The sequence below is a fragment of the Varroa jacobsoni genome, unplaced genomic scaffold (genome assembly GCF_002532875.2).
Source record: "Varroa jacobsoni isolate VJ856 unplaced genomic scaffold, vjacob_1.0 scaffold_1440, whole genome shotgun sequence".
Classification (NCBI taxonomy): domain Eukaryota; kingdom Metazoa; phylum Arthropoda; class Arachnida; order Mesostigmata; family Varroidae; genus Varroa; species Varroa jacobsoni.
The window spans coordinates 61,329-88,444 of NW_019214342.1; the positions used below are offsets into that span (position 1 = coordinate 61,329).

Genomic DNA, 27,116 nt, shown 5'->3' on the forward strand with positions numbered 1-27,116 from the left:
TCAGTTTCTCCATACTTGCTAGTTCGTAGTATATCACACCTATATACTACTTTGTTAACAAACCTTTTCAGGAAAGACTGAAAACGATTTAGGTTTTTGCGGTAAAATGATGGTGAAACCATCAAGCAGTGCCTTTCCTTAAAATTTTTTACATAACACTAGATATGTATAGATATGTTTATACGTGTGTGAATAGCCCGCGAGCGCATATGCCATTTTTGTACGGAAGCGATCGCTCTCAATTTCAAACGTGCCCGCTTGTCGGAATGGCTAGCAGACGCAAGTTGGCTAGGTTCGAGCACACAGCAACTTATGCCGGTGTAACGAGTAACAGGCGCTGCTGCAGCCATCGCTGCAAGGGCGCTTCAGCACTCTTCAATTACTTCTGGCTGACGAAGCTGTGCTGTGGTGCTTAGAGCTGGTGCTAGTTGTGCCTGTCGCCGCTACTTTTATGGTTGGTTCTCTGGTTGCTCCGACTGAGAGGGTGATACGAGGGGGGAGGGTAAAGGTGCCTAGGATTTGCTATGCTATAGCGTTCTGCTGGGCTCTCGCTTTACGCCTGCTACTAGTTCATTCTTTGCCTTACGTCTTTGTTCTATGGCCGTCGCCGTTCGCAGCATCCGCTGCCGCCGGCGCTGCTTCGCTTTGCTGTGGCTGCCCGTGCTGCTGTCGCTGTTGATGGCGCCGCCATCGCACTGCCACAGAGCCGCAACTGCTGCTGCTGCTGTACTGGTCATCATCAGCATCAGTACAATCATCAGTATGATCACAAACGCCAGCATCGCTGGCAACAGCACCAGCGCCGCCGCCGCCGCCGCCGCCGCTGCTGCTGCTGCTGCTGCTGCTGCTGTGGGCTGGCGCCGCGGTCGCTGCTACTGTCGCCGCCGCCGCCGCCGCCGTTGTCGTAGTAGTGATGGTGGTTGGTATCGGTGATGGTGATGGCTGTGCTGCCATGTTGTTTTGATTAGGTGACGGTCTACGATGAGGACCTAGTGTGTGCGTGTGTGTGTCTTGTGTTTTTTTCGTGCTTCTTGGCCGTTCTGGACCAGGTTTTGTGGACTGTAAGGCACAAACCGTGAGACGGCCAACCCCTGAGCGGCGTCTCGAGCCAAACCGCGTGCGGATATATAGCGGTTGGCCCATTTTGAGTAGACACGCCAAAGGCAACAACAACGAACAACGCCAGCCACAATAGCAGACTCACTCTTACCACTACAGTAATCTACAGCGACTGCAACTGCCCCTTTCTACTGCATCTACTAGTGCTACTAATAACTACTTCTACATTATTACTGCTATTAATTATTATTACTGCAAACTAGGGACTAGGGGCAGCGGTTGTAACAGCAACAGCAGCAGCAGCAGCAGCACCAGCAGCAGCAGTAGTAGCAGTACGGATCGTCCACCGCCATCGAGCACTGCCTGGCTGTCTCCGGACGTCCAGTTGTCTCGTCGGCGACGGGCCGCTCGACTGGTTTAACCGTTTCGTTGGTTTTACCTATCGTGGCTGGTGCAGTTAGTGCGTCGTGGCGGTCCTGAAGGCCTGGTTGGGTGGCTGCCCAGTGGAATTTTCGCCCACCACTAATCATCAACGGCGGCTCCCTGATTACTTGGGCTCCCAAATCCCAAGTGTTTTGTCGGTGTTTCATAGAGAGCGACGAGAGAAGAACAAAAAGGACGAGTCGTCGTCAATTTTGCCTGCCGCCATCCAGTTGCGTTCGTTCGAGTATGTGCATGTGTACAGCCGTATGACCGGTGCACAGTGGAAGCAGTTCACCGTACGCACAGGTCGGAAGAACGACTAGCAACATAGCGCTGCTGGCGACATAAAAAGATACAGCAGAAAAAGAGACGAAGGACGAAAAAAGTTGTCGCTGCAAGACACCGCACAGGCGACATTCACAAAGTAACATTGTAATAACAGTATCATTACTCCGTACAGCAGTTGAATCCTATTCAAACTCAGCGTGTACAACGGAACGCAGCTTTCAGTCAGCTACAACCACGACGGAAATAGTTTACTGATAGTGAGTTCTGGGCAGAACGAAAGCAGGCATAAAAACGAGAAAAAAGCACGAGCAAAAATTCATAGAGCAATCGTGTGGTGTCGTGTGTGCATGCGTATATATATACACACACACATATATATATACGTTTCTGTGGGCAGATCTCCTCGTCTCCTACACGTCTGAGGCAGAATCGGCTACAGTCACCATTTGCAGCAGTTTCGACGACAAATTTGTTGTGGTGGTCCCTGTGCAGCTGCTGCTGCTGGTTGGCAGAAACGCACTGTTTAACGCACAGAAGTGGACGCCGAAGCGACAACACTGACAAGAACAACAATAACGAGAAGGTAACAGCAGTACTAAGCAGTGCGTGCTTAAGGAGACAGCAGCAGTGGAAGCAGCTGAAGAAAAAATCGACGCCGGACGAAGAAGAGAAGCAGCAGCGGGCCCCTGGACTCTAATTGAACCTCAGCCATCAACCTGATGTGTGAGTGTTGACCTATTACTCTCTATAATTGTCTCGTTTAAGTCGGACGCCGGCGGCAACGACGACGACGACGGCGGTGGCGGTGGCGGCGAAGCAACAAAAAATAAACTACACATTTATAGACGTATGAATCAACAAAATCAGCAAGACACCCTTGAAACTACCTCTATTCAACTATCTATGTTTATGTGGCCACTATTGACAGAGATCATCACCATCATCAGAAAACGAGTGGAGACCGAGAATATAGACACGCGCAGATTACCGCTCTTCGGCACATTGTTACGAAGCAAATACGTCTAGATAGAATAGAAAACATACAGATATAAGTAGAACCGTAACGGCTATAGCAGCGACCTGCAATTATTATCTAACCACCGCAGCACGCATAGATAGGCCCTGTTCTGTCCAGTAGCCTGAACGATGATATCATCGTACCACGCATCAAACTTAGTCTCTACTAACAGCGATAGCGCTGTGACGGCAATGGTATCAACCGAGTTCAGTATGGCTGTTATAACGCTACCTACAACTGCCAGCACACGGTCAAGCGAATAGGCGATATTGAACGGTATCGGTAAAACATTCTAGTAGGCAAGAAATTTTTAATGCAGTGACGACTATCGGCCACTGGTCACTGGCGACGACCATCTTTTCGCTATGGCTTTTCCCATTTTGTCTGCTGCCGTCAGTCTGTACGGTGGCAATCCCAGCAGTCGCAGCATCAGCAGCAGCAGCAGCAGCATCACTCGTCGCCGCCATCACCGGCGAAGTAACAGCGCGACTGGTTGTTGTGTCGATTGATGTTGGTCGTGCTGCGGCTGTCGCGGGGTGCTGTCGTATTGAATTTGCGGTCGCAGTAGACGCGACGACCGCGGTTAGCTGGCGTCGTTATGGCTGTGTGTCTTTATCTGCGTGTGAGTGTGTGCGTGCGTGCGTGCGTGCGTGCGTGCTTGCGTGCGTATGTGAGCATGATATTGTTATGACTTGAAGTAGTAGCGATGAGATGACGGCGATGATGAGCCGCTACGACGGAGACAGAAGGGGGCAGCGGTGGCGACAACAGCAGGAGGAGCCGCAGCAGCGTAGTGAACCGAACAGGTCACCGACTACTACTTCTAGCACTACTAATTTTAGCTCTAGTATTTGGAGAAAACGGCGGCAGCTAATAGATTCAATAGAATGAGATATAGCGGCCAGGATGAACGCCTGAATCGAGATTGAGAGCTCGAAAAATGAGTTATATCGTATTGATGATGTTCCATTGGACTGGCGTTGCAGCTGTTGTCGCCGTCGACTCAGCGCAATGAAGTATCGTGGACAGAACAGAAAAAAAAAAAAAAAAACGAGAACAATCATTTGTCGTTAGAAAATGACCGTATATTCACTTCATATATATGTATATGTATATACATACATGGTTTTTCGTGCTAAGCACGCAACCGGCTAGCGTTGTATGACTTGTGCTGCTAGCAGTGTTAAAGATGCAACTAAGCGCTCTGTGGGAGCTATCCATTTCTTCAATCAGTGACATTATCAGTGCACAACACTCACCCATCGGACGGTTGCGAGCGAAACGCTGTGCGTGTTTTTATCACAGCCGGATATCTCCATACAATCGATCTCGGTGCATCAACAGATTTATGGTGCCATAATTTGATTCTGGTCCTTGTTTTACTCTGTCAATATTTTATTCTTTTTCCATCGGGCTTTATGAGATAACAACAGTTCTAGTTGTTCTTGTAATCGGTTGAATGTGTTAATGTTTTCGTGTCCGTAAGTCGAGTTCGCACGTTTATGTGACGTATTGTTTTCTCCTATATAATATTTTTGCCCGAAGTGTCCGCCTCAGCGCAAAGAATGTTCTTTCCGAAGTACACTGTAGGTGATGAAACGAGAGCCCGGAGAGCGTGGAACTGAGGATGAGATATCGTATTCATCAGGGATTCACCTCTATCCTCCATGTGGAGTCTCTGTTTCGTTTCCAGTTTCAATCTTTTGTCCTATCACCTGCCTCGCCCTAATTTATCATTCTCTTTGTCTCGATAGCTTTTTCATGGAGTGGAGTACAGCCGGATTACGATATCGGCTCAGATCGCAATACGGACGTATTGCATAAAACTATAGCGGCAACTCAACTTGCCGAAACGAGCCTAGCTTGTGATACAGTTCACAAGAATAGCACCACATATCGATGGCGATGACCGCAATGATCGTTCGCAGGGGTACTGACTCATGCGCGGCTTACTAGCGAATTATAATAACATCGGTTCCGAGATTGGAGTTGACCGCTGAAAGATACAGGTTCACGCACCATGTAGCCATGATGTAGAGTGCTCATATTTGTCATTTACTACCACCACAGCATCCGGGTGGTTGCTGGCTAACGCAACAGCAGCACGGTCAACAGCAGTGACAGTATTTTTCGCTATCGGCAGTTAAGCGAGACAACAGCGACCAACGCCATTACAGATAGCTCTGTGCAGCTCGTAGCCGACTAACAGCAGCTAATGATTGTTAAGCCGATTGTTGCGCCTGACCAGTTGATGCTGTGTTAGAGAGCTGCTCAATGACGAGCTGAAACACCCTCTGCTGCGTGTTTCGTCCAACTGCGTAGCACTGAGAAAAGGAGAACGAGAGAACCGGGCAAAGAAAGCTCTATTCACCGTTGTGTTGTTTCTTCGCTCTCTCTCTCTCTCTCTCTCTCTCTCTCTCTCTCTCTCTCTCTCTCTCTCGCTCGCTCGCTCTCTCTCTCTCTCTCTCTCGCTGATTCATTTGTTCGCGTTTTCTCTTTACGACTTGACCTTACTATACGTAAACAAATGGGCACATAAGTAGACGCCGACAAGTTAACTCGAGGTTTAAATAGACGGTAGACGGGGGCTAGACGGCTTAAACTGAAACGCACAGAAAAACCGGATGACGCAGAGCCAGTCGCGTCGAGTCGAGGGCATACACAAACAAATCAAATTAACTGTAACAGATTAGAGAGGCTGCAGGAAAACTGATATCCATAGGTGAGCCAGTCGGTAAATCAGTCTGTCATACGTAGAAAGCTAACGATTCAATAGAATGAGTGCATTGTGACGGCTTTGCTAGTGATATATGTTTGAAGAGATTAACTAGTACATACAGAAATGGGTGCTATTTTTAAGCACCAGTAAAGCGTTGAGCTATTAATAGGAGAACAAGTTGGCTAAACTGAATATTGCTCGGACAGAAAATACGTGGCTGCTTATGAAGCCAGCAGAAGATGAAGTCTGACAATGAATGGGCTCGACGTGACTTAGATGTAAGAACGTGTAATCAGGTCAGATGAAGAATTTTTTGAGACATTGCGCGCCTTCTCATGGCTTTTAACAGTTATACAACGAAAGTAATTTTTGTAAGTTTCCTGCCAAGTGCAAATAATGTTGGTAGGGAGGTTAAGAGTCAAACGATTGGGATAAGAGCTGACAACTGTAAGGAATTTATTTAAAAATACGTCGGTCTTCACTCTGCTCAGAAATTCCTCCTACGCAAATGCATATTGCAGTAAAAATGCTATACAATGTGTTAGGTAGTTATATAAATACTGCTACCTTATAGATTGCGGATGGCGGGTTGTTAAAATTGTAATATGTCAAAAAAATTGTCAGTGTAGACAATAGTATAAAAGAATTTCTTTTTACGTATACTGGCCATCTACAATAGATTGGAGTAAGCGTAGATTCTAGTCTCACTAGGTGATGGATGACTTTGCCCTGAGTATAGCTCGCGTTAGCATAGGCGGATCGAATGAGCAGGGCAGTTGTGCTTCCGATCGGCACTACGGAATCTCCTACATCTCGACAAAAGCCGGGTTAGTGCTATACAATAATGCCATGCAGATTGCGTGACACCGGATCGACATGTTGAGCCATGTCAGTGGGTCAGCGATCCTTCACAGAAGTATTTGATTGATTAAAAAGATCCGGAAAAATTAAACTTCCAGTGTAGTTGGAGTGTATAAGTTTACTGCTCATGCCATGTCGACACGGTGGACCCTCAGCTCGTTGTTCAGCATCTGGGCGTCCGTTCAGACCATCACCGATAACAGCGGACCCAGAACCGTTTTTCTTTTTGGTTTGGTTGAACCCTGACTGATGAGCTGCGACGGACAATTCTGGATAGAAAACGTGGTCCCTTACTAGTTAGTTGTACTGTAGGAGTCGCTGTTTTGAATAACCGATCAAACAAGTTTTATTGTACACAAATAATCCATTACATATTCCGATCGAGATCTCACTTTTAGGCAAACGGTGCGCACTCCCAGAGCCAAATACAAATAGGGCCGCGTTCAATTTACACGTAAAGGTACTTAACTGGTCTGGCTTTAGCTAGGCTACAAGTACATAGTATTATACTATGCTTAGAATGTACTTTATATTAATTGATCTTCGCTACTTGCTGCTTTTCTCTATTTAACAGATAACGCTAAACTGCCTTTAAGTGAAAATATTTTTTTAGTCCTATACATACCTAAATTTTAATGCGATTACGTAAAAAAGTTCCAACGCCCCCTAACTCAGCACCCCATCATTTCCTATTGTATGTACTAGATTATTATATGAAACTATACGGGCTTCATCAAATCTGGGTTCAAACACTTTTGATCCCAGATTTGCACGTTTCTTTTTAAATGTGGCTTCGCTCCACGTGCCAAGTCAATGTGTAAGAGGAAGTCAAGTGACCGAGTTTGTGTATGCGTCGATGTTGGAATCGCAAAAATAAGAATATCGCAAACGAAAGTTTTCTTTGTCGCTTTTTGGTTGGTTTCCCGGTCGTTTTGTTCCACGCTGCCCTTACCTATCCAAACGATATTAAACGCTTTGACCTTGTTGTTGCTTGTGGTGTGTGTGTGTGTGTAAGTGTATATATGTGTGTGATTGTGAGTGTGCGTATGTATGTGTGGTGTGTGTGTGTGTGTGTGTGTGTGTGTGTATATATGTGTGTGTGTATATATGTGTGTGTGTATATATATGTGTGTGTGTGTGTGTGTGTGTGTGTGTGTGTGTGTGTGTGTGTGTGTGTGTGCGTGCGTGTGTGTGTGTGTGTATGTGTGTGTGGATCATCGTTCCCGAATTCGTGAGTTTTAGGAGGGCCTGATGACGGCCCAGCTGACGCGGATGCGCTCTCTGCATCTCTCAGTTATGGGCTGGTTCAGTTTTTCAACATTAGTTGCTGGAATTACTACGGCGAGTATTTTGCCCAACGGAAACTGCTTGTTCTCCCTGCTCGCCGGAGCGATGAATACTGTAGTCGTAGAGGGTGGTGTCTACAACAACACCCCCAATAGGAGCCATATCTTTGCGCAAAGAGGACTAAGCAGCAAGAATGAGCTGCTCAACTGGAGTCAGTTGCTCAGTCGTTCAATCAGCGGCAATAGCAGTAACAATACTGCGGGCAGTAATAGCTCCTCAGAGACGCTTGTGCATGTACCATACTGTTGGTACAAAAGAAACAGCGCTGGATGTGATTATTTTAGCGCAGTGAGGCACCAATGGATTTACATAAGAAGCCGCCAGTCGTTTAGTAGTTGCGTCTCGCGCCGTTATTGTTATGGTGGCCTATGTTAAAAATGGAGCGATTTTCGCTGCGATGAAAAATCCTTTTCTTGCTTGCAATTGGACATGTATATTCGTACTGCTTCCATTGCGATGAAACTCCGCCTATGCTCAATAGCGACGTAATGATTTTCACCATTATGATAGTTGCTATTAGGCACTATCAGTGATCTCCAACGAAAAAACAGCGATTTCGGCTAGTCATAATTCAGTAGTATACTATAAACCGTATTTAGCCTTGTCGTAGTTCTATCCGTATCTTCTCGCAGTTTTCACGTCCGTCTTAAATCGATTCATCCTCTAGCCTCATTGTGTGAAAGAAAAGGACACATATTAACATAGGCAAACAATGCTGGATCAAACGAAGTCGAAGATTGTTCAGTAGCTTCAAACCTCTTTGCTACACGGATTGAATGAAATGAAAGGTGTTTAGGGTCTGAGGTATGTATATGCAAAACGTACCTGTATTATCAGACCTATGTGACCTATCGCAGTCAACCAGCACAAAATTCGATGTTTCTTCATATAAGGAACACCTTGAGAAACAACACAGACGGTCGATTATTAGTAGAAGTATAAGCGTTTGATAGCGGGATGACAAGTTGGACGGCGACGATACGGATCCCTGGGGGTCTATCGTTGTAATGCAGGGTAATAATTAGAGATGGCAACGTGAAATGAACAATTACTTTAAACGACAACAGCCCTGTGACAAATGTTTATCTAAAGACACGTATTTTATTAAACTCGAAATTCCTTGACGGGTGAATGCAGTTGCTATCGTTTTCAGACTGGTCTTTGTTTTGGCACCGCGACAAATCTATCTGAATTACTTAATTAGGCCGAGAGAAGCAAACTAGGGCTAGTTTGTAGTTTTGTACTGATATATTGAAATCGTAGCAAAAAGCTTTCAAACAAGCTATGGATAAAAGCGCGTCACATTTTCTCAACTGCAGTTCTTCTTTTTACTTCGGAAGACTACAAGCATAAATCGGAAAATTAATGTAATATGCTACCGCTAGGCAGCTGGTTAGATGGATAGAGCCTTTTCGGAAGTATACTTAGTTTATGAATCTGCTGGTGAACCAATAACATGTGACTTTGGTCATTGCCTTCTATTATCTGGGTATTAGCGCAGTAAGAGCTAAGATTACCGGATGTGGACTGCGCCGAAACAAATCACTGGCATTTACATTGAAGTAAACGCTAATGGGTAACTCCCTGAAACGGTTCCGATAAGACGTCTCTGAATAGTGGCTAGCCGCAAATAGAACGTAAGAGTATGAAATAAATTTGTTCATAGAGACATTCTCGTAATCATGCACCGTTCAAATAGTAATAACTATAATCGTAATAGTAACGAATATTAGATGAAACTATATATTGGCAAAGCTCTTCCGTAAGTAGCTGTTTCAGTATGTTGGAATCGATGTCCTAAAACGCATTGTCACGTCTAATCCGTCCCTCAAATCACGTGTCACAAGGGCTACTTATTCAACTCGCTTGCCCGAACCCAAGCTGGCTGAAATCGATCGCTATGTCTATGTTGGCTAAAGACTAGGAGATAAGTTGTGACTTAAGAGACAGGTATCTATTTATGCTGCCCATAAAGCACACGTTATAACCGCTCAAGTTGAGCCATTAATATCAAGAGAATATTTTCATCTAGGTAGTATTTCTAGTGCTCGGCTACCTTCGCCGATAGATCAAATTCTATATTTGTAAGTATCTACCTGTAACTGTCGTATTAATGGTAAGTGTTTGAAAAAAAGTGAAAAAAATTGGATGCGTAATTTAAGATCAACTACATGTTACTTACAACTAATGCTTAATTAATGGAAGTTTAATTTTTTTTCATTTAAGTTTTAAAAAAAATAATAAACACTCGAATAAAATAATAATTTTATTTTTTAAGTGTTTATTATTTTTTTTTGAGTTTGTTAACCCGGCTTGAGACCCTCATATTAAATCTTCCTCATTGATTCAGATATGTGTGGCTCGGTGAGCTCAAGCTTTATGTAACAAAAAAAAAGGCAATCTGAAAGCGATCAACCCCAGATGGCACGTTATCAATCTTCTACTGTAAACTCAGCCACATTTGTCCCGATAGCGTCTACTAAAGGTGTGTTAGGATGAGAAGCGATTCAGCAGCAAATACTACAAACTAGAATCAGCACTTCAAATCTACGTCAATTTCAACCTAACTTCAACACCAGAAATAGCAAATTTCTTAATTACACACTAAAGATGTATCTCAGTAATTAGAAAATCATGGCATGAGGAATATGAACTATCTGTGGTATGAAAGAAGTTGGTGTTACAAGCTTCTAAGCGTAACAACACGCCAGTTTGCCTCGATTTCTTGCGAACGTGTCTGAAGCCACTGGCGTATTTAGAATAGTAGGTTTTATAAGTTCAAACAACGTCATACTTTAGTACAAAACAATTCAGGCTTTTCCATTGTTTAACTGTTTTCATTAATACGACAGCTATGCCTGTAACGTTTCAGTTGTTACATATTATAGTCACGTGAAGGTGAGGGGCAAATGGTAATGGTGACACCTAGGCTTTTATAGTTGAAGTCTTCTTACCTACGTGCTATCTTCTGACGGAACCTACTACGGCAGACATAAATTGAATCGTAGAGGACAGCAATAAATTCCAATATTAATTTGCTAATATATTGATTAAAGAGGTCCTGAGTATAGTACTAATTACGCTATTTCATTCGGACCGATGAACTCTCGTCAGCAAACTGATTTGTCTCACAGATAAGTCAAAAAAAAATCAGGTCATTTACAAAGAAAAACGGTCGATAATAATTTGTTTTACGGTAAATCGTGTATGTCCATTTCTAGGCGTAAGCTATTAGACAGCATGTTTTTTTCCTTCCATAATGGGTGAAAAAATAAGTTATCATAAAAATACATTAACCTGTTGTGCAAGTTCAGCGTTTTCGCAGGACAGGGAATTAAACAGCTTTCTTCTTTCGGATAACTACAACAAAAAAGGTTTTTCAAATACAAAATAGTTTCGATTCCAACTCACCATCCAGTCCTTCTTCATGTGTGCTGAACTTTTCGTCCCTTTTACCAAAGGGGCCATTGATGAAAATTTGACGTAAGACGCCTATTTCGAATGTCTACGTTTCTTACCCCGAGCAGAAATTCCAATGCTGAGAAGCCAGTCCAAGGCGCGTAGGCGCGTAGACCCGTGGGACTTCTAACGTCCTGTCTTGACGTTTTCTCGACGGAGTGGTTTAGAAATGTAGGTTTTGCACCTTGGTTATAAAAAAAAAAATATGTATTCCTTCTCCTGGCATTAGCGGCTATGAAAAAACTGCTTCATACGGTATTAGCAGTAACCCTAAACTGAGGCGCTAATCGGTTCAGCCTTTCGACAGAGAATATTGCTTCATGCACGCGCCTCGTAGAACACGTTATTAGTTAAATAAACATCCGAAGTGACTGCGCTGGTCACTTTCGAAAATTGGCGCTGCTGTTGGCGAGTAGTTCGTACTGGGAAACAAGGCGAAAAAGTTGCCATCAGTATTAAAATTAAGATAAGCCTTGTGAATAAGTTAAAGGCCATCGCAAACCCAGAAATAACAATGCTACACCGGTGCCGTTGCGGCATGTTAGGCTATATTAAAACATCTACACATACTCAAACACGAATTTCGTTTCTAAGCAAAGCGTAGATTTGCTTTCTGAACGAATGCTCTACTATATGAGATCGGGCTTAGTACTCAGCATGTCATTGAAAAAGAGAACGGAAACGTACCCACAGCGTTGCGCTTCTCATGATGGAGAAAAAGCGTTATAAGCATTATCTGCTTAACGTTCAGCATCTTCGTATACTTAAAAAATAAGTTCATAAACGACAAAATACTGTAGTACAAACCTGTACGTACTGTCGCAATATGACTTGCGTCATTGGGTTGATATTTACCTTTCTATCTATAACTTACTATTTAAAAAACCTAGGCACTGGGCGAATGTCAACTGAGAACTAATAATATATATATGAGCTTCGAAATTCATAATGTGTGAAATGCACATATCCTTTATCGGTACAAGCAATCGGTTACTGAAAAGGTGTACCAGCGGGCATGTGAGCAGAGCAAGTGATACTCCAACAATTTTTCTATTTCGGCAAATTGCGTAACAAATAGTAGGCAACGCACAGACTCACAAGATCCTTTGTTAGTGGACAGGTTGTTCTATCCTTGTTTTATTGCAGTATCCTATCGAGCTCAAGTCGTGTGGGACGAGAGGTATGAGTGTATTTTAATGTGCAGGTATAGCTAGTATGTTTGTCATGATTTGGCTGTTGTGACACCTTCTAAACTGGATTTAACTTCTAGTAACTTGTACCTTGTGCACTTCAAATTTAGATCAGCTGGCCAGTTTTCGTCGCACCAAATGTCAAGCGTTTGTCTTAGCCAGCTTTAATTTTTTTCTACTTACTGCTTACTTTTCTAATCTACTTACTGCTCCATGATTGTTATCACTCGTGTTCGTTCTTGTATCGGGTGGTCGCAGCTTAATAGATTGACAATTACGAAATTACAAAAAAAAAAACAGGTTTATTGCATATCTTGTATTGAGGACTATTCCAGATACTATATTTTAATTAATATATGTAGTATCGTATTGTGACCACCGCACGTCAGGACAAAATGAATGTTGTCTCCTTTATTTCCGAGCTCAGGAAGCTTCTAAAGGAAAACCCCCAAAAAAATTGGCCTTATGATTGTTAGCGATACTTGAGAATGATCAGGTGCAGAAGGCGAGGGTCGCACGAGTACAGGAAACTTGTCCTTCTCGAGAATAATTTGAGGCCGAAATACATTGAAATACCTTGTTGAGACACGTAACGCATTAGAAATCAACACTGCCTGTAAAAAGCGGCTTCGAAGAAGCAAGTTTATTGAAGACACACTTCATACGATGTTACCATTGACAAACTGGCACTCTAAGCAACTCGAGTTATATGCTGTGCAATAGAGTGGGCGTTGAATTATATGTGTTGAATAAGCTGCGGCAACGAAGACAAAAAAATTTTGAAGTTTTTATTGGGTTCTGTTAGTATCTATCAGTGGATATTGTGTTCAGTATTATAGAGCGAATACATTTCTGTCAAGCTTGTATTTATACCGCGTTGGTGTACGTTTTCTGTTACTCTGTACCACCTAATCAAGATAAAATATTATTTATTGCGTAAATGAGCTAAACTACCGACATAACCTGAAAAGCATGTTGCTTTTCGCATACCTTTAGGACGTTTTTTGTACAGATATGCATTTTCCAGTTCTAAGCAGAGCTCATTCACAGTCAATATTTGGAATACAATTACTATAAAGTAACTTAATCTGTTAGTTTTTATAAATCTACCAAATTGTTTTTACTGGCTGCGGTGATTTATCTTGCTGTAATTCAGGTCATATTCATATATGAAATGTTTCGTCTGGATTGCGACTTTAAAAGCAAAAACACACGTTTCAACAACTATTTCTACATGTGCAGTGGCAATCCTGAGGGTCATGTTTATTTTATACAACCTCTGCTCATTTCGATTACAGCTTTAATCCGTGACCCAAATTGATCACGGAGTCGTGTAAAACTGAACAAAGTTATCCAGCAACAGTAGTCCAATGCCAGAGTTATAACTTAATTTCTTGATTCTCACTTATTGCGGTGATTTTTTTTTGCTACAGCTTAGTTACTGAGGGTCTTGGCTGGTTCATAACTATATATGCATGATATATATATATTTATATATATATGATGCCTGTCTAACCGTGAGCTAGTCCAGACCTTCAGTAGTGTGCATATATATGCTACTGCACGTGTATATCACTAAGCGGTAGCAGAATGACGTTTGTCTAGCCATGTTGTGTATTGGCAGATTTTATCGGTGGACTGACTGACTCGTTACGCCATCGTTACGCTCGTTTGTTGTTTGCGCCGTTCGGCGGGTGGTGCTGTTAACCTGTGTAGTCGCAGCTGCTGCAAAAACCACAGGGCACACAATCCTGTATAATGCTATAGACTGTCTGTTGCCCATTTGGCTGTGAGGTCACGCCTGGGAAACTAGCGTACTGGGGTTAACTGGAGTGCGATTAGCGAGATCCGGTCCTCCGTCCTCTCTAGGATTGAAGGTAGGGTAATTTGCTGCACGCTTGGGTGCCACTTGTCCACTGCCGCTAGTACTGTCGAAGCAACTAAGGGGTAGTAGAACGCGAAGCCAGATACGTGCCTTAACCTGCTGTTTGTAGCGATACTCCTGACCATCTAATGCCAGTAGTTTACAAACAATGTCAGGGAGGGGGACTCTGTTCATGTAGAGTGCAGGTTAATTGTATCCATTGCACCCATAGCATGCTACATCTGCTCTGAGTGGTTGTTAAAGCCCGGCAATTCACCCAGATCGTAACCTATATGCTGCTATTCGCTTGTTTGTGCAATCCTGTTTAATTGCCGAGTAATGCGTCAGCTGGGAGTGCAAATCGTCGTCCTATCGAGCAACGCGATGTGATCGCAACTTAATGGACAGCACTGGATAAGGTTTGGGAAGGGCGAGAAAAAAGAAGAACAAATTCAAAAATTCGCAATAATCTGTGATGCTTGCTTTCGATTTACGGCCATATTTATCTCACATAGCGCACAGAAATCATGGTCACCGATAAAATAATAGTCACACTGGAAAACAAATGAAAGATGTAAACCCACACGTAACAAATTTATAAGACTCAATGGTTGACCTTTTCCGATGGTCGCAAACAGTGATTTATTTCGCTTGTCAATCACACCTACGCATACAGACGCTACGAAAACTAGAAATAATAATAACTTCCCATATATTCAAACAGTTATCGAATTACTCTTCTCCGTTAGTGCAAGTCATCATTGCTTTTTTTTCCTTTTACTAACATCCGTCACTTATAAGGGGAGAAATGATTTTAGTTCAGGGTGCGAAGAACTTTCTCCTCAGTACTTATTCCGTATATATATAATAGAACGAACGCCGACTGATATTTCGTAACGTTTCTTTGTTGTTGTCGATTTTTTCGCATTTTAGCCACAGCTGGCGCGGGGGGACATGCAGCAGTGCACAGCAGCAGCAGCAGCGGTAGCAGTGGAGGCAACCAAAACAATAGCGGCAGTGCAGTTAATAACGGGACCGGGAGCAGTGCGAGCGGCGGTGCAAGTGCCGTTGAGCAGAGGAAACACCAGAATCAGCAGCAGCAGCAGACGACAGCGACGAGCGCGAACGCGCAAACAACGACAAATCACAACAATAGTAACAGCAACAACAATAACAACAAGCAGACGACGAACCACAACAACAACGGCAGCAACAACAACAGTAATAACAACAATAATGGACCCTCACAACCACAACTGAGCAATGGGATCGGACACCATCATCATCACCACCATCATGGGGGGTCATCATCACAACAACATCCTCAACAGCAACAGCATCACCACCACCAGCGGCAACAACAACACCATCATATGGGAGGTTACGGTAATGGTCACGGTGGCGGAATCCAACATCATGGCGGCCCTCACGATTCCATGGAGCATCTTGGCAATGGGCCACCACACTCGAGGCTGATGTCGACTGGGGGTGGCTCACATTCTGCTCATGGCGGACACGGGGGCGGACATGGAGCCCCGCCGAAAATCGACATGAGCGCTGCACAGCAACAGCAGCAGGTGCAGCAAGTACAGGCACAAGCGGCAGCAGCCGCGCAACAGCAACAGCATCCACAGCAGCACATGATGGAGGCGTGGTCCAGGATGGCCGCCGCCGCCCCCCAGATACCCCCATCAGCGCACGGCGCCCACGGCCGTCATACTGCGGCGGCTGCAGCTGCGGCAGCAGCAGCTGTCGGTGGTGGTGGCGGTGTGTTTGCACCGAATCCGGCTCACTCGCATCCGTCACAGCATCCTGCGCCGCTGTCGCCATTGTCGCCACTGGACCAACAGGGGCAACAGTTTATGAATCCTGCGGCCGCCGCTGCGGCCGCGGCAGCTGCTGCCTACTACCATCCTTCGGTATGAAAAATTACGTTTTAAATGATGAACACGTGTAAATGGCGCATGTTATAGTGATGTGAGCCAGGGCATTTCGATCAATACTATAAAGCATGCTTCCGCGTTAACTGAAATAACGTGATGATTGAAAATATTCATATATGTAAATTCTCTGCTCGAGTGTTATGTACTTCGACTATGATAGAACAATATCGCTACGTACTGGCTCAACAGCTGTTGGATACGGAACGAAGAATACGGCCATTTGTTTCCGTGCTTCCTTTCTCCTTCTGCTTACGAGTTTGTTTACGAAACATCAGTACACCAATATTTACATCATCGTTTTTCGTTATCTGTTTCCTGTATTTTCGTGCATATTTCCTAGGTATCACCGTACGGTACACCATACGGCAGTGGTGATGCGTTGGCAGGCGGAGCCGGCGGTTGGGGTGGCGGCGCGGGGGGTGGTGACGTAGCGCCACCTTTTTACGGTTATACTCATCCACCATCAGCAGCGGAGTACCACCACGGAGGGCACCATGCGACTGCCGCCCACCTGGCGCCTCATCACCCTGGTCATCCGACATCACAGCTTGGTTCGCTTCCTACCATCACCTCAATCGGATCGATGGGATCACTTGTGGCTCATCAGGCAGCATCACTGACAGGGGTAGCGTCTGATCCCGCAGTCGCAGGAGTGGCTGCCGCAGGGCTCTTTGGCCCTGTCAGCAATGGGGCCTATCCACAGCATGCCCATGCAGCGTATGGCCCCCCAGGAGGCTTTGGTTACCCATTTGCAGCTGCTGGAGCTCACTCGCCTGCACCGGGTATGCAGGAATATGTGTGGAATGCTGGGGGACACGAAATGATGGCACCTGACAGTCGAACAACACCACACCATGGAACTCCGACCACGGCACAACAACAACAGCAGCATGCGAAAGCGGCCTACGGCGACTATTACAGGTGAGTGCAATAGCCTACAAAACCGACGACTATAATGATGATGACGATTTTGACCGTGTTAAACTTTATATATTGTTTCCTATTTTATCCTGACGTTTTACTGCTCTCCGTTTGCCTAATAATTTTTGTGATATCCTAATAATCCCTGTATCAATTAAATTCAATGCTTCAGTCCTTACTATTATATTCCAAGGTTATTCCTCCATTCCAACGACTGATTATCTTTCTACATCGCACTCAATTGTATGATACGTACTTTTCACCGAATTTCTAGATATGACTTAATGGCGCCAGCAGCAGCCATGGCCATGAATGGTGTCGCCGGTGCGGGCGATAAGGCCGCAGCCATGGGTGGCCTAAAGGGCCTTGAATGTCAGCTTGCCGGTTTGTCGATCGCGGCTCCAGCGTCATCGACGATGGCAACAACTACGGCATCAGCAACTACCGCTGGTTTGCCGCTCACCTCGAAGGAAGCTGGAACGGCCGTTGGTGTAGCCGAAGTAATGGCTTCCTCGGGTTCTAGTGCAGTAGCGCAGACGACAACAACAATGGGAACGGGCCAGTTGGCGGCCGCCCTTGGGGATCATGAGGGCGGTGGTATTAGTGTGAAGGACCCAGTCGACAGCAACGTTAGCGGTACCAGTAACAACAGCAGCAGCACAAACCCCCACCCACAGGTGGCAACCGGCCAGCCCGCTGCCCACGAAGTCTCGGATGACCACAGCAACGCAGAGGCTGTGGTTGCAAAAGGAAAACGTGACGAGCAGCAGCAGCAGCAGCAGCAGCAGCAACAAAACGACGAACACAATCGAAACAATGCGAATAGCGGGGGCGGCAGCAGTTGTGGTGCAACGGCAGCTCATGGAAATATTGCCAATGGAAACACAGTTGATCCCAGCAATTGTGTCGATGAAACTGCCCCAGCCGACGCCGTTAGAAGTGACGCACTCATACAGCAACAAAATAACGGGTCAGTACTGATGCTACAGTGGGCTGATTCGTTCGATTGTGTTACTTTACCAGCAACACGTGTGCTATGAAAAACAAGCCGATTTGTGGGTTATGCTTTGAAAAAATTCGGTAGGGTATTAAGCCTATGTTCTGCATTTTTCTTTGCTAAATATGTTTTTTCATACCACGTATTATTGGCAAGGAAACTGAGGGCTTCTATTATGAATTGAAAATACTTACTTTGCTCAATATGAACCACTTGTCGTGTATATGACGGCGCTAAAAGTGTGGGTGACAGAGAATAGTCATATATGCTGAACATAGAACTTCCTTTACGTTGCATAATGTTTCAGCCTTGAACAGCAACAACAATAGTCTTTTTAACAATAGTCGTTTTTTTGTATTATCTGTTCATCACAGAGCACAATCAACGCACGACTCTACGCTGAAAGCAAACGAAGGAGGCGGTCTGGGCCCGGGCGAAGGTGATGGTTTAAGGAGAGATATTGGAACTGATGACAGCCAAGGGGAAGGACACGCTGATGATGGAGGCCGCGTGTCATGGGCGAATATGGACTCGCAGCCTCCGTTGAAGCTGGGCCCAGGTCATCAAACAAGCTCTGCTCAAGTAAGCAGCGTGCCGGATGAGAACAGGGAAATATCTATCACCGTAACGCGAAGCTCTGCCTCAGACAAAGAAGCATCACCGGAGGCCGATGATGACGCAGGTACAACATTGAGCCAAACCGCGACGGCGTCACTCAGTATCTCAACGTGGGACTGGAGTGCAGAGACCACCACGAAGGACTGGAGCGCCTCACCGCCACCTCAAGACCTTGAAGTCGTTGATGATCCAGTTGACAGAAATTCTCCCGTCGTGTGCAATAGGCCGGTCATCGCCGAAAGGCGAACTGGAATCCGACCCAACATCACTGATGGGGACCGAGAGAATATCAGAGATAGCAGGGAAGACATGGAACACACGACAGAAACGTCAGTGGAGACCTACCCTCTGCTTGAAGAGCTTATTCGTAAGAACAACTACAATCCGTCGTACTTCGACTTCCGATCCGAGGGTGCCCGCTTCTTCGTGATTAAGAGCTACTCTGAAGACGACGTGCATCGCAGCATTAAATATTCGATCTGGTGTTCGACAGAACGCGGTAATAAGAAGTTAGACATTGCTTATCGAGAGCAACAAAGCCGAAACGGAAACAGGCCTATTTATCTCTTCTATTCTGTCAATGGATCAGGGCATTTTTGCGGAATGGCTCAGATGACTTCAACAGTTGACTACAATACGTCGACGGGCGTTTGGGCGCAAGACAAGTGGAAAGGTACCTGGTTATGTTAAGGAATAGTTAAATGATAGAGAACTGCCAACTATGCTTGCAGTGTAACTAAGAGTTACTAACTTACCAAAATATAACCTGAGAGTCATAATTAAAACAAATACCTGAACGCCATTTTTTGTTTTTGTATAATTCATAGGAAAATTTAACGTAAAATGGATCTTTGTAAAAGATATCCCAAACCATGAATTTCGGCACATTGTGCTTGAGAACAATGACGGTAAACCAGTAACGAATTCGCGGGACACTCAGGAGGTTCCAGAGGCAAAGGGACGACTTATGCTCAAGATCCTTACTAACTTCAGGTATGTTGATCATATTAAAAAAGCTGCTATAAGACAGCTCTTCCGTGTTCTTCGGGAAAGATCATGGTTACCACACATAAGCACATTGGTTCAGTTCAACACTTTGTGCAACTAATGGTTCAACTCTCAGAGTCGTTCGCGAAAGCGTGCTATTGAAATTGTTAATGCTTGAAGGTGAACATTGAAAGCCCGTTAAGGCTGTTCGCTGAAAGACTAAGGTTAGTTATCGATAGAGTAAGTAGTGGAACTAGTAGGTGCACGTACTCCTATCCCAGGCCGCACAGATTGTGGCACTGACGTTTTTTTGACCTAGTTTAGCGAATTCAAGCAAGTAGTACACCTGATGAAACTACTAAGAAAAAATTGTGTTGGTGTTGCCTCGTCTTCTGTTTTTCAGACACAAAACATCACTTTTTGATGACTTCATGCACTACGAAACGAAGCAGCAGAAAATCGAGGATGAACGGAGGCAAAACAACAGCCATCACAGTTCACAGGGCCGAGACCGATCGGGAACCGGTGGAGGGAGTAGTCGAGGAGTGTTCCGCGATCGCGAACGAGTGCCGCCGACAATGCACCACGACGACTATAGAGACCACAACGGTCACCACAATCACCGGGATCATACGAACCCTAACAACCGCGACTTCGGCGGCCGAGACGGAGGCAGTAGCGCCTATCATCGGTAAACAGACGCAACAAAGTCTCAAAAGCTTCACGGGCTACATAAACAAACAATCAACCGATGCACTCCGTTATACAAAGCAGAACCATCTGAACAATCATGTTACAAAAGCTCTCCCTTAAACATGACGAGAGAGAATAGCTGGGTATGCAATACAATTTAAAATAATACACATACTTATTTCGTTTTCCCTCTGCGCGTCACGCTTTGTATCCACAGAGACTATCGGGACAGTCGGGATAATCGGGATGGCCGTGGCGGCGGGGGCCATCGTGGAGCGTTCGGTTTCAACACCTCGCGCGATTCGACTAACAGGGATAGGGACGTTAGAGGCGATAGCCGAGGTGACATGCGAGATAACCGGGGAGGAGGTTTCGGTAGCAGCAACAACAGCCGAGATAGCAGGGACGGTCGAGAAAATCGAGATAACCGGGACAACAATCGGGACTCGTTTAGCAACTTCCGACGGAGGGACAACCGAGATCGGGACCGAGACCGAGATCGGGATCGCGATCGAGCGGAACGGGACAGGCCAGACCGGGGCGATCGGATGGACCGAGACCGTATCGATCGGGATCATCATTACCATCATCATGGTAATCGCGATCAACAAAGAGAACACAGTCGGTCAGGCTTCCCATTTGGCGGAGGTGGGGCCAATTCGGGGCGACAGTTCTGAACAGCTAGAGATACGATGATGGTTATAATCGGTTATGACCAAAATTTAACAAGTCACAAACAAGCTGATTCTCTATATACGAACGAAACTGAAAGAAGATGGCGTTAATCCGCTTGTATCTGCTGCTGGGTAAGTTCTTCCTGCCTTTCGGCATGTACAAGTGTAGTCTTGGTAATTAAAATCAGATTGGATTTGATATGATTTAAACAATAGCGCTATATTTAATATAACGAGCCTGCTGACTGTAAACGATCGGAAGCGAATTGTACAATGCAGCTTTCATGAATGAAACCATTAATTACAGATCCCGTATCCAATTCGGATTTATATTAAATCAATACAATTTATATATACCCATAAAAAGTGTTGTATGGTACTTCTTATCCGTGTGTATGCTACAGTAGGTTCTGTTTGTTGTGGAATTGCAGGTGACAAACGGGTTACAAAAACGCGTTTATTTCGAGTGTGTTCTTTTTACGTTCAATAACAACTACTTCTTGTGCGCATGCGCTTGTATAGATGTGTGTGTAGCCACAATGATTTGACGTGTTAATGCGTACTGTACACCGGCATAAATGGCATGAATGGCTATAGATGCGTGCGTCCTAACGCCGTAAGGATTTACGATTAACGGCCAGTAGACCAGATAACACGTCTCTCTCAGCGGCCGTTACCGTGACAACGTCGTTGCGCGTTCTACCTCGTCAACATCGAGACGAACCTCGCACGGCGTGGTTTGTTTGATGTTCACCAACTCTCAGGCACACACTTTGAAACACATTCGAATGGAGACACCTATGCTTGTTGTAGCAAAACTAGATCCTACGTTACTCTATCCCAGGCCTCGATCGATGCTTGACGAGCATCTTGACAAGCTCGGCGAACCGTTCTTGATGATAGAGATGCTCCCGACGACTGTCTCTTGCTGTTGGTCGCTTTGAACGTATGTGATCGAATTGATGTTGTGTTCAACAATGCAACACGAAACAAGCGCAGCAACTAACGCTTAACTGTGCTAGTATAGGTGTCGGGATATAAGGCGTCGAGGGCCAGCTAAAAACGACAAATTAGTAAAGGATTCGATAAAAATATTTTCTTCGTGGGGTGGGGTCCGCCACGCCCTTTGCTTGTCTCATGTTCAAAGCTTACGCCGATCTAGTACGGATGCAGTCAACTCCGACAAAGATGTCTAAATACGATTTTGACATGTTATTCGGCTGTTTGACAGCGATCGTCCCTTTTCATCCAGTAATCCTGTCTGGGGCGCGGGAGTTTGTATGGACGGAAATGCGCCATTAGTTTATCTAATCCATCATAGAATTGAGCGCCTTGGTTGAAAAGAAACGCGACGCCCAAACAAAATAGGGAAAGATTGAAACCAATGCAACAATTGCGTGCTTTTTCCTTTCTTTCTCCATCATGTCCTGCCGGAACATGGGACAATGCGTATTCATTAAGGTGCGTATTCGATAGCCATTGCTGCGCGTCTTTCCATCGGATACTTTAGCTGTTTGCCCCCCGCCCCCCGCCCCCCATCTCACCCGCAGATGTTGGGTGGCCATTGAACAATTGGACGCACACAGATAACACTGCACATCCCGGCGAAACGGACCGAACAGCGGTAGACAACAAACGGCAGCACCGAATGTCATTACGAATGCAGGCTAATAATAATCACGACGACGACGACGACGACGACGCGTGAATATAACGACAAAACATTACTATCAGCTGCTCCGGGCGCTGTTATTATTATAATTCCTAATTATAATAATGATGGTACATATTAGCTATTATATATACATAGCTATATATAACAAACAATGCCGATCTATTAGTAATAACAATGCAAATACAAACAAATCTGATAGCAGGACGTAGAAACAGTGTCGAATCCAGGTACGTGCACGCGGAGACGATGAGTTCGACGCGCTCGGACGTGCGTATACACATATATATATATGTGTGTAATAGTAGATATATAAATACAACAGCGGATGGATCAACAAAGGGCACGGCAATGTGGGAGTTGTTTAAAAACGGAAAAAAACAAGTACAGTATCCTTCGAGGCGGTACTGGGAACAGTGAAAGCGAAACGCACGGAAGAGTATGGGATAAATTCTAAATGTAAGTAGAGACTTTTTAGCGAAAACAACACGAAAAGGCAACTGATAGGAAGCTGAAACCACCTATGAAACTGTAAACCTTCAGGCACGTCGGTCTCCCACATAACCCAATGTGGCACCTTACATGTGGCCTTAAGCGCTGCGTGGCGAGGAAGTGTCACAATCGCAAATAATTATGGATGAATGGTGACCACGAATCGTAGTTGAATTCTGAGGTGACGAAATGAAGGAAGGAAGCAGCAGCCATTGTAAGCAGGCATTATGATGATTATAATTCAACATTAGCTTATTGTTGCATGAACTCAGAGCCGGAATGAATCGAATCCATATCTCAAACCGGTATGGTCTATTTGAGGAGGTATGTGTTCTGGCGAATTCGGGAATTTTCAAAGCAGTCGATTTTTTGTATTGTTCAATCTAGCCATTCAATGTGCGTTTTGTCTTTTTTGTTTTTTTTTTTTTTTTGTACTTTTGCTGGGGATCTCGATTTTTAAGTTACCAACTATTAGAAAATGTAATGAAAAATACGAACGTTGCCTGGATGATACCTGTCTGTTGCTTCGTCTTTTGCCGTTCCACCTCCGCGGCGGTTCGAATCGATAGCTGAAATTACTTGAGCGGCTCGTTCGTGTTGCTGAAGAGAACACACTGTAGACCGGAGCGTTTTATTATATTATGACATTACACGAAAATACCAATGAGAAAGGATACTGGTGACACATTGAACATTATATTATCAGCACGCTATATAGATAGACGATAATAATGATGGAAACAGGAATGAGAATATGATTATCGCGACAAATAATAACAACAATGATATTAATATTAACAACAACCATATATATATATATATATATATATACATATATATATATACATACATATATATATATATATATATATATATATATATATATACATACATATATATATACGCGAGAAAGAGGGAGTAAAAGAAGTTCTTTAGACCGGAAATGATGTATGGGAATACTGTGAGTAAGGATTCTAATACAGTTTTGGGATAGGATACAGATGATGTTAAGCACAATTGTACGGCTTAGGCAGAAGAATGAACGAAGTAAGCTGTTTGAATTAAGTAAACCGTAACTGATTGTCCTGACGGAGTTGATTACCGCTAAAGAAAAACAATAGCCAGTGCGGAGAGAATGGTGATGACCGACACATCGAGGAAGGTATTGTGCTAGATGTAAAAGCGAAAAAGGCGAAGAGGGTGAAGCTCGTAAGAGATGAGAAATACGTCGAAAAAAAAACCAATTCTACTTGTGAACGAGGACAATAGCGAGGGCGAACAACAACAACAACAACAACAACAAAAAAATAGTGGACGAAATGTGATCAGGGCAAGGATATAATGATTCGTGGGGCGGACAGACAAAGATGGCGGAAAGAACTTCATTATGGCAGTGTTGCATCGACAAGTGCGAAGAACTGCGAAGAAGGTAGACGTTTGTTTGTTGCTATTCTTTTATTATCTTTGTATTACGATGATTATTATTATAACGAAGGTAACAAAAACCACCGCTGGGCTTCGAAGGGTCAGGAAGCAGGAAAGCGTATGGGTGGGCTGGTGGGCGTTTGCAAGAGGAAGACGAAGCACGCTTGAAGTGAAGTGGAGGTTAACCGGAGCCGGCTCGCGACCTCGATGACGTTCGATCACTTGATAATGACAGTGGTGGTAATGATGATAATCGATAAATTCATTAATGGACTGATTGACCGATTTGTATGACGGTTTGTCTGATTGACTGATTGAACGATGGATGGATTGTTCAACCGATAATAACAAAGGATACGAACTAAAGAACAGATCAAATCAAATATATAGACGTCACACACACATATACACACACACTAGAGCGCATACAACCTTAAGCGAACACATTTTGAGAAATATTTGACATTAGTACAGGGAGAAAGTCGGTACGCGACGCGCGAGCAAATGAATTTATGGATAGATAGATAACAATAATAATAATGATGATGAACTAATAAAAACACGACAATTTAAAATGATAAAAACGAGAAGACATCTAGGACGGCTGTTGATTCATAATACTGCGATGATGGATATTATTTTACTATATTAGTAAGATGATGCTGATGTAACACTGTTGTATAACTTACCATTCTAAAGGAAAGCAAAAATGGGAAGATCGTGAAGATAGCGTACAGCTAATATAGAGTTAGTAAAGGACGGAAACGGCCTCATACTGAATATGGAGAGAAAAAAACTAATAATCACTAATAATGTTCTAGCGCTTTGATGCGGCAATAACTGTCGTATTAAAACGGTTATGACAGATAAACACGCAAGCGACAACTACAATAGTAGTAATAACATAAATAATTAATGATAATCTTCATAATGATAACTACATGGAGAACAATAACTGTGTGTGAGAACGACAGAAAGGAAAACGAGACAGTTGAAAGCAAGAAAATGATTGCAGGTGGAAAAATTTATAGATGGAAGCATGAGGCAGAAATGGACATGGGAGTGCATGATAAGTCGCGCAGGTCACGCAGCTCGGCGAAGGTTCCGTTTATTTTTGTGTTTTTATATAAAAAAAAAACTAAGAAAAGAAAAGAGCGATAGCACAAAACATTATTACAATGAAGCTAAAACAAAAAACATGGGAAACACGATGACAACAGACTAATTATACTAAGAGTACACTGCGTAGAACATACATGCGTTAGTGACGCAACAATATGCGAACCAATAAGCAACAGCAACAGCAACAGATGGAGCAGGAAAAAAATGAGCAGCAAAAACGGTAAGTGAAAATAATGGGAAAACGTTTCGAAATAAAGCTGGGTGGGGATTATCTAGAGATGCCGCCAACCATGGAAAAAGTCGCTCTCTTAGAAACACGGACGATTACAAGGAACAGCTAGTACACCTTCATGCAACAATAATAAATCAATTATGAACAATAAACAGACAACAACATTAAGAACAGCAATGACACACAAATATATATACACAGATATAGTGAAGGAGAACAAAGTGCACAGAGGGAGAGAAAGATAATTGATCGAAGACTTAAGCGAACAAGGGAAAAACCATTATAATAGAGGCACACAAATAAACATTCTAGTGGGGATGAAAAAATCATAAAAACTCGAAGAATGCTCGACGTTTATTCGCTGATGGCGGAAGAAAAATAATGACACCAGATGGAGTTAAATACAATAATGAAGCGACGACTGGCGGATTAAGGAAGTGAAGATAACAAAAAAAATGATGATGCTGAGGATAAACAGATGGCGATAATGTTTAAGTGACGACCGGGAAGATTTAATACCCGCGATTTATTGTGATTCAATGGATTGTATTTAATTAATTATTAAGCGAGCGGTTACACCTCGTGCTGCCTCTGCAGTGAATAAAAAAAAGTACTGAAGGTGAAGGTAAATTGTGATTTTGCTTTTTCTTTAGCGTCTTTTTCTCTGGTAGTAGTCAATAAAATACGTTAGTGATTCGCATATGAGGTAGGTACAATTACTGGAATATCAGATAAATCAACTTACTGGCCTTAAATCATAGGAGGTGATTGAATCTAAATGAATGTATTACAGAAACGTCAGTACAGATACGTCTTAACTTTGGTGTTTTATTATAGATATGTTGAAGGTAGCTCTTTTTTCAACATTTTTCCACATTTCAGTCTACTTAACTTGCAGTCAGGATTGAATTCCTTTAGCCACCACAGAATAGCTATGTGAATCGAAAAGTAGGACGCAACATAGAGTAAATATTAGAAACGATATATACTGAAATACAGCAGAGCATTCCAGGCCTAGTTGTACTAAAGACAGTACACAAGCAAAAAAAACGGTGAGACAATATGAGTATTATTACACTGAAGCTTATTAGTTGAATATAAGGCACTGCAAT

General features: G+C 43.8%; 1 protein-coding gene across 1 annotated transcript; it reads left to right on the plus strand.

Moving 5' to 3' along the window:
• The first annotated feature begins 904 nt into the window (after positions 1-904).
• LOC111270061 (uncharacterized) lies at positions 905-26,634 on the plus strand. The gene is made up of 9 exons (XM_022850064.2): positions 905-2,493; positions 15,162-16,147; positions 16,512-17,092; positions 17,367-18,062; positions 18,464-19,380; positions 19,535-19,700; positions 20,098-20,385; positions 20,605-21,193; positions 21,493-26,634. Exons 1-8 carry the CDS (start codon positions 2,490-2,492, stop codon positions 21,062-21,064), a joined length of 4,098 nt encoding a protein of 1,365 aa, XP_022705799.1. The 5' UTR covers positions 905-2,489; the 3' UTR covers positions 21,065-21,193; positions 21,493-26,634.
• The last annotated feature ends 482 nt before the right edge of the window (positions 26,635-27,116 follow it).